The sequence below is a fragment of the Echinops telfairi genome, unplaced genomic scaffold, assembly GCF_000313985.2.
Source record: "Echinops telfairi isolate 266 unplaced genomic scaffold, ASM31398v2 ScPeMD7_7424;HRSCAF=8462, whole genome shotgun sequence".
Classification (NCBI taxonomy): domain Eukaryota; kingdom Metazoa; phylum Chordata; class Mammalia; order Afrosoricida; family Tenrecidae; genus Echinops; species Echinops telfairi.
Genome location: NW_022111324.1, coordinates 12,415,940 through 12,430,486, shown reverse-complemented (window position 1 = coordinate 12,430,486; position 14,547 = coordinate 12,415,940). Strand labels below are relative to the sequence as shown.

Here is a 14,547-nt window from a genome sequence, read left to right as displayed (position 1 = left end):
AGTCCACAGCAGAGCTCACTTGGCCACGCGACACGTGGTATATATTTCACGGTTCATGTTTGACAAATAACTGGGAGATGGGGGTACAAAAGCTCCACATATTCAACATGGCAGAATAAATTGTATAGCAGAAGGAGGAATTGTGAAGTTTCTCTGCAAGTTAATATTTCATCAATTTAATTTTAGCAATTTGTTTCCTTTATCCTCTTTTTGTTGTTGTTGAGAACAAAAAGTCACCATCAGAAAGAAAATCACATGTGCAAAATACTATGAACATCACCATCCTGTAAATTAGAGGGGCGGTTCCTTCACTTTTTGGCAAGCCTCTAAAAAGTCCCATGAAGAAGTAAAGTGCTCAGTTTCCTCAAATTCAGCCTTTAATTTCTATCTTTGGAACTCAAAATTACTTACATAATTGTCTTCAAATATGGCTTGACTTTTCTCCCTTGATGGAAACAGCACTCCTGCCAACTTTAAAATTTATAGCTACAGCTATATATTTTAAGATTTTTAAAAGCACAAAAAGTATCACAAGCCCTCAAAGTGATTTTGAAATGAGCATTGCTTCATCTTCATAACTATCTCATGTCACCTTGAAATGTACTCCAACTCAGTACACAAATGGAAAGAGCATTTACCTCTGAGTTTGGGTCTAAAATATTACATTTGAAGTAATGACATTAGCAACTCAAATAAGCATTCCAATGACAATCACACTTCAGCCATTAAAAATTCCATTAAAAATAAAATTGTGTCTAATGAACAAATTTCTGTGTGTATGTGTAAATGTGACCCAAGCTTTTAAAGGCAAAACCACCGTTTTCACAGTATTTCAAAGTATTTTCACATGGCTTCGTTAATTTGATCCTCTGACCATCCTAAAAGGTATTTAAAACAGAAATTATTATTCCATTTTATAATCAGTACAATGAGATACTAAAAGGCTAAATGAACTGCCAAACCCAAAACTGCTCAGTATAAAAACACCTGCAGTGTAAGGTTACTCCACGCGGTCGGCAGTTTGACTCCATCAGCAGCTCAGGAGAAAGAGTGGGCTTTCTGATCCCATGAACAGTGACAGTGTCAGAAAACTCCACAGGGAGCCACGAGCAGTGCTGATTGACTTCACGCCCTGGGAGGTTTTTGAGTGGACTCCCAGATGAGTTCTTTAAAGAAGGGTTAGTTAAGTCGTTTAAAAAATAAGTGAGAAATGTGCAAACTTGGATATCCAGAGCAGTTCAAACAATGCTGTCTCCAGCGCACCCCACCCCTCCACGCCGTCATAAAGAGTTAGTACTCATACTGTGAGAGAAGTGGCGTCGTGGCGACCACATAGCCGATGCTGCCTCAAAAGTTTGTGTTTCAAAGTAAATTTACAAAGTAATTCATGTGTCTTTGAGAACCTAGAAATCAAAATGATTAGGTAGTCCAATTATTTCTGAGGTTGAAAGTTTTCACATTTCCTGGGGAAGAAACACATTTTGGTCCATCAGGACCAGGCTGTGTTTCCTTCTGGTATATGCAATGTCTTTATGAGCCGGAATAATTGCTCATTTTTTAAAAAGGGGATAATCTTGAAGTAATCCTGAGGGGGGGTGTTTCAGGGGTGGGGGAGGGTGGGGTAGGGGGCAGGGTGTCAGTGGAATTTGAACTGAAGCACTGGTCGCATCACTCATTCACAATCTGAATCTTCCCAAAGTGGGTACGACATTTGTTCTCTGCCGGCTCCCCTTGAACTGGGAGACCACGACAAGGCGGCAGTGCAAAATTCTTTTCCCTTTTAAGTTACCATTCCAAGTTTACATCTGCATTTGTTACCTTTTTATAAGAACTTAACTGACATTTGAGAATGTGTCTGTTTAAATTTCCATGTGTTTCTCTATACTGCTGAATTATTAAGTAAGCTCCTAAAAGGGGGGAAAAAAGAGGAGTATGTCTTGGCATAAGACACAGGGAGTTCACTGCCTGGGTGCAAGCCAGGCAGATGTTCTCAGATCCATTTTGCAGCCGTAGGGACAAGGGGACATAATCGGGTCTTGGTTTCTCCTCCTGGTGATTTTGCAGAAGAAAAAGACTAGCAGTTGGTGGAGGTCGTGGGGCAAGAAGATAAAGGTGGCAGGTCTCTGGAAAATGCCTGCGGATGAAATCCTACCTGGAAGTGGGGTGGACAGTGTGTCGAGAAAGAGAACTAGACAAGGGAACATTAATGATCACGTGTTCTAACAGCTTATAGCTATGTCACGACAGAATAAGGACTGAGAAAAAGAAACCTATCACACAATGTGACTAGTGAATGGATAACAATTTCTGTACACCACTGACTAAGCCATTGCAACAACATCCTGTATGGAATAGCCCAATGTTCTGTTGAATGATAGGACAATTTCTTCCTAAAATGCACATATAAACTTCTTAGGTCACTGTTTAGGTCACATGTTCTACATACCTGTTTCTTCTAGAACTGGAGGAGTTAAAATAGATTAGTTTTACATTTTGATGCATTTTTTATTTGCCCCTGCTCTTAAAGATAGAATTCAAGCAAATGTGCACAAGCTTCATTGAAATTGGCTGTATTTTAAATATTTTAAGCTTGAACTTCAAATATAAATATAAGAACACCTTACAGTTAGAAGCAAGGCTACTTTTAATCAAACAAAAACTTGTTTTACTAACAGGCAGGGGATTTCAGGGTCTTGAAAATGTTACATGGCTGAGTAATCAAACTTGAATAAGCATACTGTTTATGCACAAGTATGGATATATAAAGCAATATACATTATGGGAAAAAGAATGTTCATCTCAAAAGATTACATCTAGATTCAAAAGGGACAGATAGTGGGGGCAGTTGGGTGGGGATGCGGTGGCTTATACATTCTGATTTAGGGAAATTGTAGTCACTTGCACTTGATAATTCAAATTTATATAAGGACTTGTTCCCAGACTTTAAATGTGCATATGTTACTGCATATCTATGGGAGTTCAAATAAGAACTTCAGATCACCATCCCCAAACAGTGAATATCGAAAATGCCTACACTTTTGCATGCTGTGTGATGAGGGAGGCAACTACTTGTTCAAGAGACTGGGAAATGTCCCCCTTGCCCATGGCTCTGAGGCTCACACCCCTACAAAGGTTTCTTTAGTAATGTGAATACAGACTGCCCTCTCAAAAGGTGGGGAGGTTGTAGTCGAGAGTCACAACGTGTTCTCTACACAAAGCCAGAAGAAGAAATGCATGTGGCAACCAAGGGTTTCACGTACTTTGCGAAGCCTATGAAGTCTTCGTGGTTGGTGTTGATGTAGGAGACCTGAATGTCAATCAGTAGCAGTACCTATAAGGGAAAGAGAAATACTCTACTGAACATTCCGATTAAAAATTTCAAGCATCACATTGAGTAACTGCCTGCAAATAGTTTTCCCCATTTACTTTGTTAAAAGAATGCTTTATCTGGAATGAAGTTGTATTACATTTTTATTAGACTGACCTAATTACTTCACTCTAAGTTCAGGAATTAAAAAGATACAAGGAAAATAAGCACTAGCACCACATAAAGACAACAAAGCTAAAATCTATGGGCATGTACGTTTTGCTTAACTAACACCGAGATGCTAGAATTTTCTGTTCTGCTGAAATGTAGGGCTAATGTTCAAAAGAGAGTCACAAGTGTCTCGAGGGAGCTTCCAAAAGTTCATGGGAAAATGGAATAAAAAGATAATGAAATTTTCCCACAAACTTTTTGAAGCCCTCTTGTATAAAAGGAGGGAGACCTGGTAGCATGGTGGGTTGCTCACTGGGCTGCAAGTGCTGCAGTTCGAACCCATCAGCTACTCCAAAGAAGAAAGAAGAATCCGGGAAGGCCCACTTAAGGCCACTATGAATCAGACTCAACTCGAAGGCAGAGAGCTTGGTTGACCTGATTTTGAACAAAAAGACACTTGGCAGGGCAGACAGTACGTGACCGTGCTGAACTTCTGCTCCTGTTAGCAAGACCGGCTCTTGTTTGTTCCTCTCCATCTTCTTCTCTCTCTTTAAGCGCCTTCTGAGAACATCTTTTCACAAAAAGCATCTTATCAACCAACGCCAAAGGATGATATAAAAGTACATAGAAAGCCTCCTGAGGGCAATAAAGATCCACAACCAAATCAATGAAAATGAGTGCTTCAGTCAGGTCTCTGCTGAAATATCATCTCCTCAGAGGGATTTCTCTTGCCCATTCTATCTCAAGTTCCACTCTGGTCACTTGCTTTGTATCCCCTTGGCCTGCCTTATGTCCTTTGTGGCACATCCCACTCTGAACAGGTTTACAACACAGGTGTGCAGGGACCTCATCCACTCTGGCACACACTAAATCCTCGGTGCCTGGCAATTGCCTACATTCAATCAAGATTTTCAAAGGAATTAATTGAATGAATGTGCTAGGCCACACAAAAAATATTATAATGCACTTAGATGGTCAAAAATTCAGGAGGCCCCTCTGCTGAAAATATTCTTCAGTGGGGAGATGAGGAAATTGAGGGTGATGGAGGGGGCGCGGGTGGAGCAACCAGAGAGTGTAAGAAAGAGGATTTGTGACAGCAATATTCAAAATGGAGTTCCGCTCGCTGTCAGATTCCTTTAGTTCCCCTCACTAAGCCACTGCTGCTGAGGTGATGCTGAACCTTGTCAGTGGGGGAAATAAGAATGCTTGCCTCAAAACTGCTAGAATGCTGTGCTTTGACTTGGAAGCTGCAAACAAATGGTGGTTGAATCGCTACACTGGCTCCAAGGGAAAAAACAACTGGTGATCTCCTCCCATAAAGCTTATAGTCTAGTAAACCCACCACACATCTGCCAGTTCGTTGCACGGTGATGGCTCACCCAGGATCCATACCTGACACCAAAGTCACTGCCATAAAGTAGACTCCGACGCAAAAGGGCCCTCTAGGACAGACCAGAGCTTGCCTTGTGGGTTTCTGAGACCATAAATCCTTATGGGATCAGAAAGCCTCCTGTTTCTCCCAGGAAACCACTGATGATTTCAAACTGCTGATGTTCAGTTAGCAGGTTGGATCATATTATTATTCTCATGTAGTCTATATATCATAATTATATTTTCTATGCTTATATATTCACCAAAGGCACCTTATACTATATACTTTATTTACCATAAATATAATTATTTACCTACTTCTTTATTTGATGTTGCTCTACCCTGCAAGACTGTGTGCCCCATGGGAACAAGAATTGTATTTGTCTGATTTATCATTTTATCCTCAGAATTTAGCAAGCTGTATGCATATAGTAGCTATTCAAAGATGCCTGTGGCTACAAATTTTGTAACTTTCTATCGGCTTTGAGGAACAGTTTCCTTTAAAGGGAGCAATTCATCCCTATATGATTATTATATATAGTCACTTACTATAGTTTCTGAGTACTATAGATTCTGAGGCTTTGCATTAGCGACTAACTGCAAGTGGTCATCTGACTAAACTTTCCTGTCAGTAACAAGGGTTCCTGGCAAAAGGGATTAAATGAATCAGCCCACCAGATTATTATATCCCCAAAACTTAAAATAAAGTCAAGATACATGGACTAGTGGGTCCATAACATCATAGTTGTTTGTTTCTCTTTTACATTTATATTGACATATAATTCACTTGCTACACAATTCAATGGTTTAAATAAAAGAGTTGTGCAATCACCATCACAATTTTTAGTACAGTTTTCTTCATTTTTTTACTCATTGTGATTAGTTCCCCATGTCTCCCCAACTTCCCCTGCCATAATCCTAAGAAACTATGATTCTGGTTACTGACGCTATAAATATACCTATCCTGGATTCCAGATGAGGGGGGAAAAGACCAGGCTTTCCATGCTTGTACAGGGTCATGGTCTCAGAAACCCACAGGGATATTCTACCCTGTTCAGGAGGGGCTGCAAGAGTTTGGTTTTCTGGTTTTTCTCCTCTTTTCATATAAATAAAATCCCATAAAATTCCTCCTGACAAGAATGGCAAAATAAAATATCATAATGTTATGCAGTTTTACATGATCAGATGCAGTTTTCTGTTTCATCTCTTTAAAAAGAAAGATTGAAGAATTGGAAGGGGTGATCACCATTAAGTCATCTTCTATAGTGCCCCATTCTTCCCACAATAAGTTTGGGTTCTGTTGAGTGCTAGACTCCCACAGACATTTGGCCGGGAATTTGCACAGATAAACCACAATATGTAAGCATAAATAAAGTGTTGCCCACCATAAGGAGCAAACTATCTCAACCATGCCAAAGGCTGTCATGAATATCTTGGATGTTTATACACATTAACTTGGACAGCAGTAGAGGGAAAAAATTCAGGAAAAAAGTCAAAGCTACGGCTGTTCTCCTTCATATTCCTGGAAACTGGGAGTCTGTGTTCATCCTTGGAAGAGAGCCAGGTCACTTGGGGGAAAGAAAAGGAAAACAGAAAAAACATTTTTTGACTTAATTTTCTTTAGTTTCTCACTTCTGTTTTTCACCTACCCTCACAACATGCTTAGCTGAAGACAAATAAAGCTACTCCTGGAAGCGATGATGCTTCCGCGAGCTCAGTCTCTGTGACAGGCATTTATAGACACAGTACCTGGAGTCAGACCTGGCACACACGCCTATTCAAAAGACCCCTGTGGAAGACAAGAGCTCAGAAGCATTTATAGTTTTTCAAGCGCCGTCACTTATAAAATGTTTCCCCATAAACTTCTACATTAGTAATTCTATTAAACAGGAAAGGGGAGGGGGGGGAGGGGGAGAGGAGAAACACACGTGCATAAACGCCAGAAAGCAATTTTGGTGAAAGGCCTACAGAACTGGCCTTTCTCTGACCAGCTACTTCAAAAGCACCCAAAGCAGCCAAGTTCAGAAATCCCATGTGGGTTTCTATCTATCCCAATGGACAGATGCATATTACTAAAAGCATGCTTGTTTGTAGTAAGCTACATGGAAAGCCATTAGAGGTGACCACTACCCGTTTCTACAGGCAGCTGATTAATTGCCAGACCAGGCAGTTAATGCCCGAGATTGTCCTTCAAGAAGAAAACACCCACCCCAAGGCCACTTGGGGAATGAATTAATCACTACATCAGAACTGCACAGGGAAGACCATTTCCCGCCCAAGAAAAAGCCAGGAGAGACTTTTAAAAGAAATCATTTCTACTATGTGTTCTGAGGAGGAGCCCTTGGAGCAGAGTGGGTTGTGAGTTGGGCTACTGACCACCAGGTCAGCAGTTTGCAGCCACCAAGCACTCCCCGGGAGAAAAGAGAGGTTTCTGCACTCCTAAAGATGTACTGCTCAGAACACCTCAGGAGCCCCTCCACTCCATACGATAGGGTCGCTGTGAGCCAGAATCAACTCGCATGGGAACAATAACAAAAATACCTAAAGCGAAAAACTAAGAGCTATACTTGAATTGCTTTATCTTCACATGAGTTAACATTCGTATCCCACTTTTAGATGAGTAAAGTCGGATGTAGAGATGACCAGTGAGTTTTCTAAGGTTACAAAGTATATGGTAGAACTTGGACTCAAAGCCAGGCAGTCTGACCGCAGAACCCACAGTCTTAGTCGCAAGGTTAAGTTTGAGTATATGCCATTTTACTGAAACAACACTGCAACGTGAAACATGCACAAGTGATTGAGATATGATCACAGAGATACATTTGTAATTCCACAATTTTTACTCAGTATTTTTTAACATAGAATCTCTAAAAGTTAAGCAGGATGTATGATCATTTAAAATGACTGGCTTCTTTGTTCTAGGTCAGGAGTACAACTGGTGTCGTAACTTACAGCCTTCTAATGACAGCAGGTGTGTAGAAGGCTATCTGTCCTTCCCTTGGAATGATTTCTTTTTTTAATTTATTTATTTTTATTTTTTAATTATTTTTTATTATTAATAAATCATTTTATTGGGGCTCTTACAGCTCTTATAACAATCCATACATCACTTGTGCCAAACAACTTCGTACATATGTTGCCATCATCATTCTCTTTTTTTTTTTTAACATTTTATTAGGGGCTCATACAGCTGTTATCCCAATCCATACACACATCAATTGTGCAAAGCGCATTTGTACATCATTTCTCCCCTTGGAATGATTTCACTGGCGTATGAGTTACAAAGTCTCATTTTATTCACTTTTGACTATTGTGAGTTGAATAATATCTTCAAAATGGTGGGGAAATGGTTAATTAACTTTCAAAGAACAGTGATTAAAAATTAGTCCCACAGCCCAAGCAGAGAACATGCTGGAACTGGATATGCTCAGACAATTTCCAACCTTCTGGGCTTCCATCCCTCTCTGCACTTTTTTTTTTTCAATCACTTTATTAGGGGCTCATACAACTCTTTTCACAACCCATACATACATCAATTGTGTCCAGCACATTCATAATTATGTTGCCAGCATCATTCTCAAAACACCTGCTTTCTACTCAAGCCCTTGGTATCAGCTCATTTTCCCCCCTCCTTCCCCGCTCCCCCCTCCCCCTGAACCCTTGATAATTTATAAATTATTATCATTTTATCATATCTTACACCATCCGACATCTCCCTCACCCACTTCTCCGCTGTCCATCCCCCAAGAAGGAGGTTATATGTAGACCTTGTCATTTGTTCCCCCTTTCTCCCTCCCCTTCCCTCCACCCTCCCGATATCGCTACTATCTCCACTGGTCCTGATTCCTCTATCTGTCCTGGATTCCCTGTATTTCCAGTTCCTATCTGTGCCAGTGTACATTCTCCGGTCCAGCGGATATGTAAGGTATAATTGGGATCATGATAGTTGTGGGGGAGGAAGCATTCAAGAATGAGAGGAAAATTATATATTTCATCATTGCTACACTGCACTCTGACTGGTTCGTCTCCTCCCACAGCCCTTCTGCAAGGGGATGTCCAATTTTCCCCAGATGGGCCCTGGGCCCCCAATCCGCAACCCCCCTCATTCACAATGCTATGATTTTTGGGGGGGGGGTGTTTGATGCCTGGTACCTGATCCCTTCAACGCCTTGTGATCTCAGACTAGTGTGCTTCTTCCATGTGGGCTTTGTTGTTTCTCAGTTAGATGGCCCCTTGTTTATCTTCCAGCCTACAGGACCCCAGATTCTATATATTTTGACAGCTGGGCACCATCAGCTTTCTTCACCACTTTTGCTGATGCACCCACTTTGTCCTCAGTGATCGAGTAGGGACAGGCTGCTGTGCTTCTTCCATGTGGGTTTTGTTGTCTCAGCTAGATGGCTGCTTGTTTATCTTCAGGTTTTTAAGACCTCAGGTGCTATATCTTTTGGTAGCTGGGCACCATCAGCTTTCTTCACCACATTTTCTTGTGCACCCATTGTCTTCAGTGACTTCAGGTGCTATATCTTTTGGTAGCCGGACACCATCAGCTTTCTTCACCACATTTGCTTGTGTACCCATTGTCTTCAGCGATCGTGCCAGGAACATGAGCATCTCAGACTGCCGAATTGTTAAAACAAAGTGTTCTTGTGTTGAGGGAGTACTTCTCTGCACTCTTTCCACACATACCACAAACACAGTACGTTGTAGTCTCTCTCCCTGTGGCTTCTTTGTCTCTGATTTTGCCTTCTTTCCTTTCCCCATTTCCTGCTCCTTCCAACCCAACTCCCAGAAAATCCCCAACCTGCCTGGATTTGCTAATTTACAGGGGATTTCAGGGACCATATAGAGCAACCTTCCATTGTTGTGCATGAGAAAACAAGAGTCCAAAGGAATTTGCCTAGGAACTTACTGTTACTGTACGGAGAACATGTAACCTTAGGCCTGTTCTATCTCCACAGCCTCACATTTGGAATTATCATTGAAGAGTTATTTGAAATCCTTTGTATTTCTTATTATAATATTTTCTTAAATAAATTAGGTGGGGGTGGGAGAGAATCTAGTGAAAGTGAAAGAAGCTTTTGCTATTTTCATGTAGTACTTAACTTTTTAAATGAATTATCCTCACTTGAAAAAATCTTTCCAAATCACAGAACTAGGATTAGTAGTATTAGACAATGTCAAAGCCACTACTACAAACTATATACATTTTTTTAAAAAAACCATTTAAAAATGCAGTTCTTAGAACTATTTTTCCCCCAATCAGCTTCCAGGGAAAAGTTGTGTTCAGTGTCCTTCAGGGGGTAAAAAAGAAAAAGAAAACACAAAATATCTTATATAACATTTTAGGAGAAGATGAACATCCAGAAGCACCATTGTAGGTCCAAGTCCAGCAAGAGATAAGAATAGCTGGTTTAAAGATAAAATGTGGTATGCTTCTAGATTAGTGGTTTTCAATATATATATTTTAATTTCCATACATCTGTACGTATGTTGTGAAACACATCTGTACATATGTTATCATCTTTTTCAAAACATTTTCTTTCTACTTGAGCCCCTGGCATCAGCTCCTCATTTTTCACCCTCCCTCCCCCATATCCCCTTGATAATTTATAAATTCTTCTTCTCTTTTTCATGTCTTACACCGACTGTGTCTTATTTCACCCATTCTTCTGCTGTCCGTCCCCCTGGGATGGGGGCCATACATTGATCATTGTGATCTGTTCCCCCTTACCCTCCTAGTATAGCTACTCCCCTTATTGGTCCTGAGGGGTTTATCTGTTCTGGATTCCCTGTGTTGCAAGCTCTTATCTGTACCAGTATATATGTTCTGGTCTAGCCAGATTTGTAAGAGAATTGGGTTCATGGTAGTGGGGGGAGTGGGGGAGGAAGCATTAAAGAACTAGAGGAAGGTTGTGTGTTTCATCAGTACTATACTGCACCCTGACTGGCTCTTCTCTTCCTTGTGGCCATTCTGACAGGGCGTGTCCAATTGCCTACAAATGGGCTTTGGGTCTCCACTCTGCCCTACCCCTCATTCCCATTGATATGCTTTTTGTTTGTTTGTTTTGGGTCTTTGATGCCTGATACCTGATCCCATTGACACCTCATGATCACACAGGCTTTTGTTTGTTTCAGGTCTTTGATGCCTGATACCTGATGACATTGACACCTCATGATCACACAAGAAGAAGGTGTGCTTCTTCCATGTGGGCTTTGTTACTTCTCAGCTAGATGGCCACTTGTTTATCTTTAAGCCTTTAAGATCCCAGATACTATATCTTTTAATAGCCGGGCACCATCAGCTTTCTTCATCACATTTGCTTATGCACAAATATGTCATAACATATATAAGATATTAGGTACAATAGCTAACCAAAACCAATTGCTAACAAGTTGATTCTAAGTCATGACAACCTCATATGTGTCAATAGTAGAACTGTGCTCCATGGGGCTTTCCATGGTTGATTTTCCAAAAGTAGATTACCAGACTGTTCTTCTGAAGTGCCTCTGGTAGATTCAAACTCTCAACCTCTTTGTTAGTATTCAGATGTGTTGATCATTTACACTTCCCAGGGGCTCCAGGAGAGTAACATATGTATATCATTAATAAGTAAGTAAAATAAATCTATCGGGTTGTGTACTCAGCTATGGTTTTCTTTTCCCATTAAAGACCAGGCTGTTGGAACCACCAGATTTCACCAGAGACAGCCCTTCTTCCCACAAGGTCCACCTGTCTAACCACGTGGGGCCTCTCCTCACCTGGTCCTTTGTCTTCCCTTCTCGCTCTCGAATGTGGTTAGCAACAATCCTTTCCGTTTCCTCGCAGAGTCTGGGGAAGTTAGCCAGCTGTCGAAGAAAATCGATCTGAGTGTTAATACTCAAAAAGTTATACCACAAAAAGGAGAGACAGATAAGTTATATATTCTTTCAGCAATGCCACGTTAGAATTCTGGAGGAAAAAAAAAGAGTAAATATTAAGAACTTCTAAAGAATGGCAGTGTGATGGAAGAAAGCCCACAAACTATATATAAAATCAAAAGTAACTTGTTGGCCAAAAGGCAGTACTTCAAAGTCAGCAGAGCAATTTTCTAGAAAGTAAAGATACCTAATAGCAGTGAGCACTCTGTTCACATTTCTTGTGAGCTCACAAGTGCAGGATCAGGATTCACAGGTGAGCCCCTTGAATTCCAGAGCCCATGGTCTTAGCCATTACTCTTTGAGGATAATACATTCCAAGAACCACAGAGAATTACCTCTATTTCCTTTTTAAATCCCCCAAAGAAATGTGTGTAGGATTGGGTGGAGGTCGTGTTTTGGGTACAGCTTTAGAAACGACTCATGTCAATTGCTTGCACCATCTACATACTGGAGGTGAAATGCAGTTAGGCAAAGTAAATTAATTACAGTTGTTCTCAAAATAATGAATAAGAAGGAAAAAAGACAAGATGATATGAGAATGTGTGCCGAAGCCTTACCCAGAAGGAGAACTTACTCAAGTAGAATCTGTACGTGTAGAGGCCCTGGGAGAGAGTCCATGCAAAGAGTGTGGAAGACGGTCTTGAAACAAAGCTAGAAAGGTCAGCCACGACCAGGCCAGGCAACTCCTTGTTGGCCTGGCTACCAATTTTTTTGGTACTGAATCACACAGGAAATGATGGTGGGTTGGACTGGGAGGGCAGCAGTGAAAAACTGGAAAGAGCGGGCTCATTCATGGATTGCAGGAAAAAGTTTAATTCTAATGACATAAAAATCCCTCACAATGAATAAAAATGACACACCTAATATAAAAACAGGCAAAGAACATGATTTTCACTCATAAAGGAAATTTAAGCCAATAAGCAAAAGAAAAATATCTAACTACACAATGCAAAGAAAAGCAATTAACTATTACCTTGGCAAATTGCTATCATCTTTTTATAAAACTTAATGCTAGTTGAAGATATAATAAGAAAAGCACATTTAAAAACTGCTTAGCAAGTGTCTAGAAATGGATTAGCTAATATGTATCGAGAACTTAAATATCATAAATATCCATCAATTCACTGGCAGGATTCTGAGTTAAAATGGCAAGGACACTTGTCACTGTATCACTGGAATGGAAAGGACCACCTTAATATTCAAAGGTATTAAATTAAAGTGTATCTATCTGTAGGCTAAGATACAGTCATTCCAAACCACATTTTAAAATAAAATCTCTTCATATGAAAAAGCACTTACAAGATAACACTAAATAAGAAAGATGTGATTAAGAAATATATAATGTGATGTCTACATATCCTTGCTGTCCTTGAAGGATGTAGTCCAACAACTTCACAAATCTCAAAATTCATGAATAATCTGATAGCACATTATACTTCTCCACACTTTTAAGCAGTTAGAAGTAGGCCTCTCTGAGACACAGCTGCTCCAAAGTCACTGGGGAAACCAACACACAGCATCGCACGCATGAAGCACACTGACGTCTCAGTACAAAAGCTAACTCTAGTACTTCAGGTGACCATCCAGATCACAGGATCAAACATCAACGTCAAATCCCCTAATGCTATAAGTCTACTATCTGTGCATCAACAAAGATCTACAAGGAGTGGGGGAGGGGGAATAACTACAATGTATTACCAATAATAAGTTCTTTGAATTATAGGATTATGCACAATTTTCTTTTGTATAATTCTTATTTCCTACATTTTTCTTAGTGGACATAGTGTTTTATAACAACACCAAAGAGCATAGACATCTGACTGCCATGGTCTTCACAAAAGTGTGTCGTTCGCAAAGCCACCTACTGGCACTCCTGTCGGAATCAATGCGTGCTTCTTTCAGGAGCTTAAGGCAGGATAAAAATGAAGCTTCCAATTCCAGGTTTGGAAGCAGTCTATGGAAATTTCCTAACGCCCTAGAAAAATGTTTTATACATTCTGAGGATCTGAAATTTATATTTTGCAAGGATTATTAAAGGCTTCAGAATGTGAAAGGTAGCTGATCAATTCAGATAGTTGATCAATACAGGTCCTTCTCCTTAAGTGCAAACCCAGCTAGTATACCTGGAACGAACTGCTGTTGCAGACCACCAAGCAGTTGTTTCTCACCCGCATGGAGCCGGCACATTTAATTATTAGGGTATGCTTTGGTCTTAATGACAGGCTCAGGAATACGGAATCAAATTGCTGCTGAAGAGAAGTAGCAGTGATCTACAGAGAAGGAGGGAATGCTTTCAGCAATGGTTGGCAATTGATTTAGAGTAGAGGGTTATTTTTAAAGCACCAAATCAAATACTGGCGATCTAAGTACTTAAGCAGAAATGAAGTACTTGATAGACAAAAGATCCCAGGCCAGTACATAGACATTATTAAGTCAGCAAAGTGACATGAGAATTCCATTAAGTAGACTCGTCTAAGATAAATCTCCAAATTACTGACTTTACTAGGAGAATTGTTTTTAATTATTTAGTTGTTTTCATTTATTTTGTTGTTGTTGTTGAGGGTGGGAAAGAAACATAGAGCAAAACATACACCTATTCAACAATTTGAATGCATTCTTGATTACATTCTTCAAGTACTTTATTTTGTTAAATTGTTCCTCCCCCACAATCCTTTGAGTTGCTGTTAATCAATTTGAACAAATACAGATTGTTCTTAAAAGAGCTTAATGCTCACGGCAGGCATTTTCGTAAGCTACATAAGCAAAACTATTTCTTG

At 40.2% G+C, this 14,547-nt stretch overlaps 1 protein-coding gene across 8 annotated transcripts in view; it reads right to left on the bottom strand.

Annotated features, from left to right (window-relative positions):
- Positions 1 to 14,547, bottom strand: part of DNM3 (dynamin 3) — a 731,348-nt gene that overhangs the window by 399,623 nt on the left and 317,178 nt on the right. For all 8 annotated transcript variants that reach the window (XM_045297842.1, XM_045297844.1, XM_045297841.1 and 5 more), the window contains exons 11-12: positions 11,612 to 11,698; positions 3,261 to 3,331 (exon numbers count right to left, since the gene is read on the bottom strand). In XM_045297842.1, the coding sequence (XP_045153777.1) occupies positions 3,261 to 3,331; positions 11,612 to 11,698 (158 nt within the window). The remainder of the gene's footprint in view (positions 1 to 3,260; positions 3,332 to 11,611; positions 11,699 to 14,547) is intronic.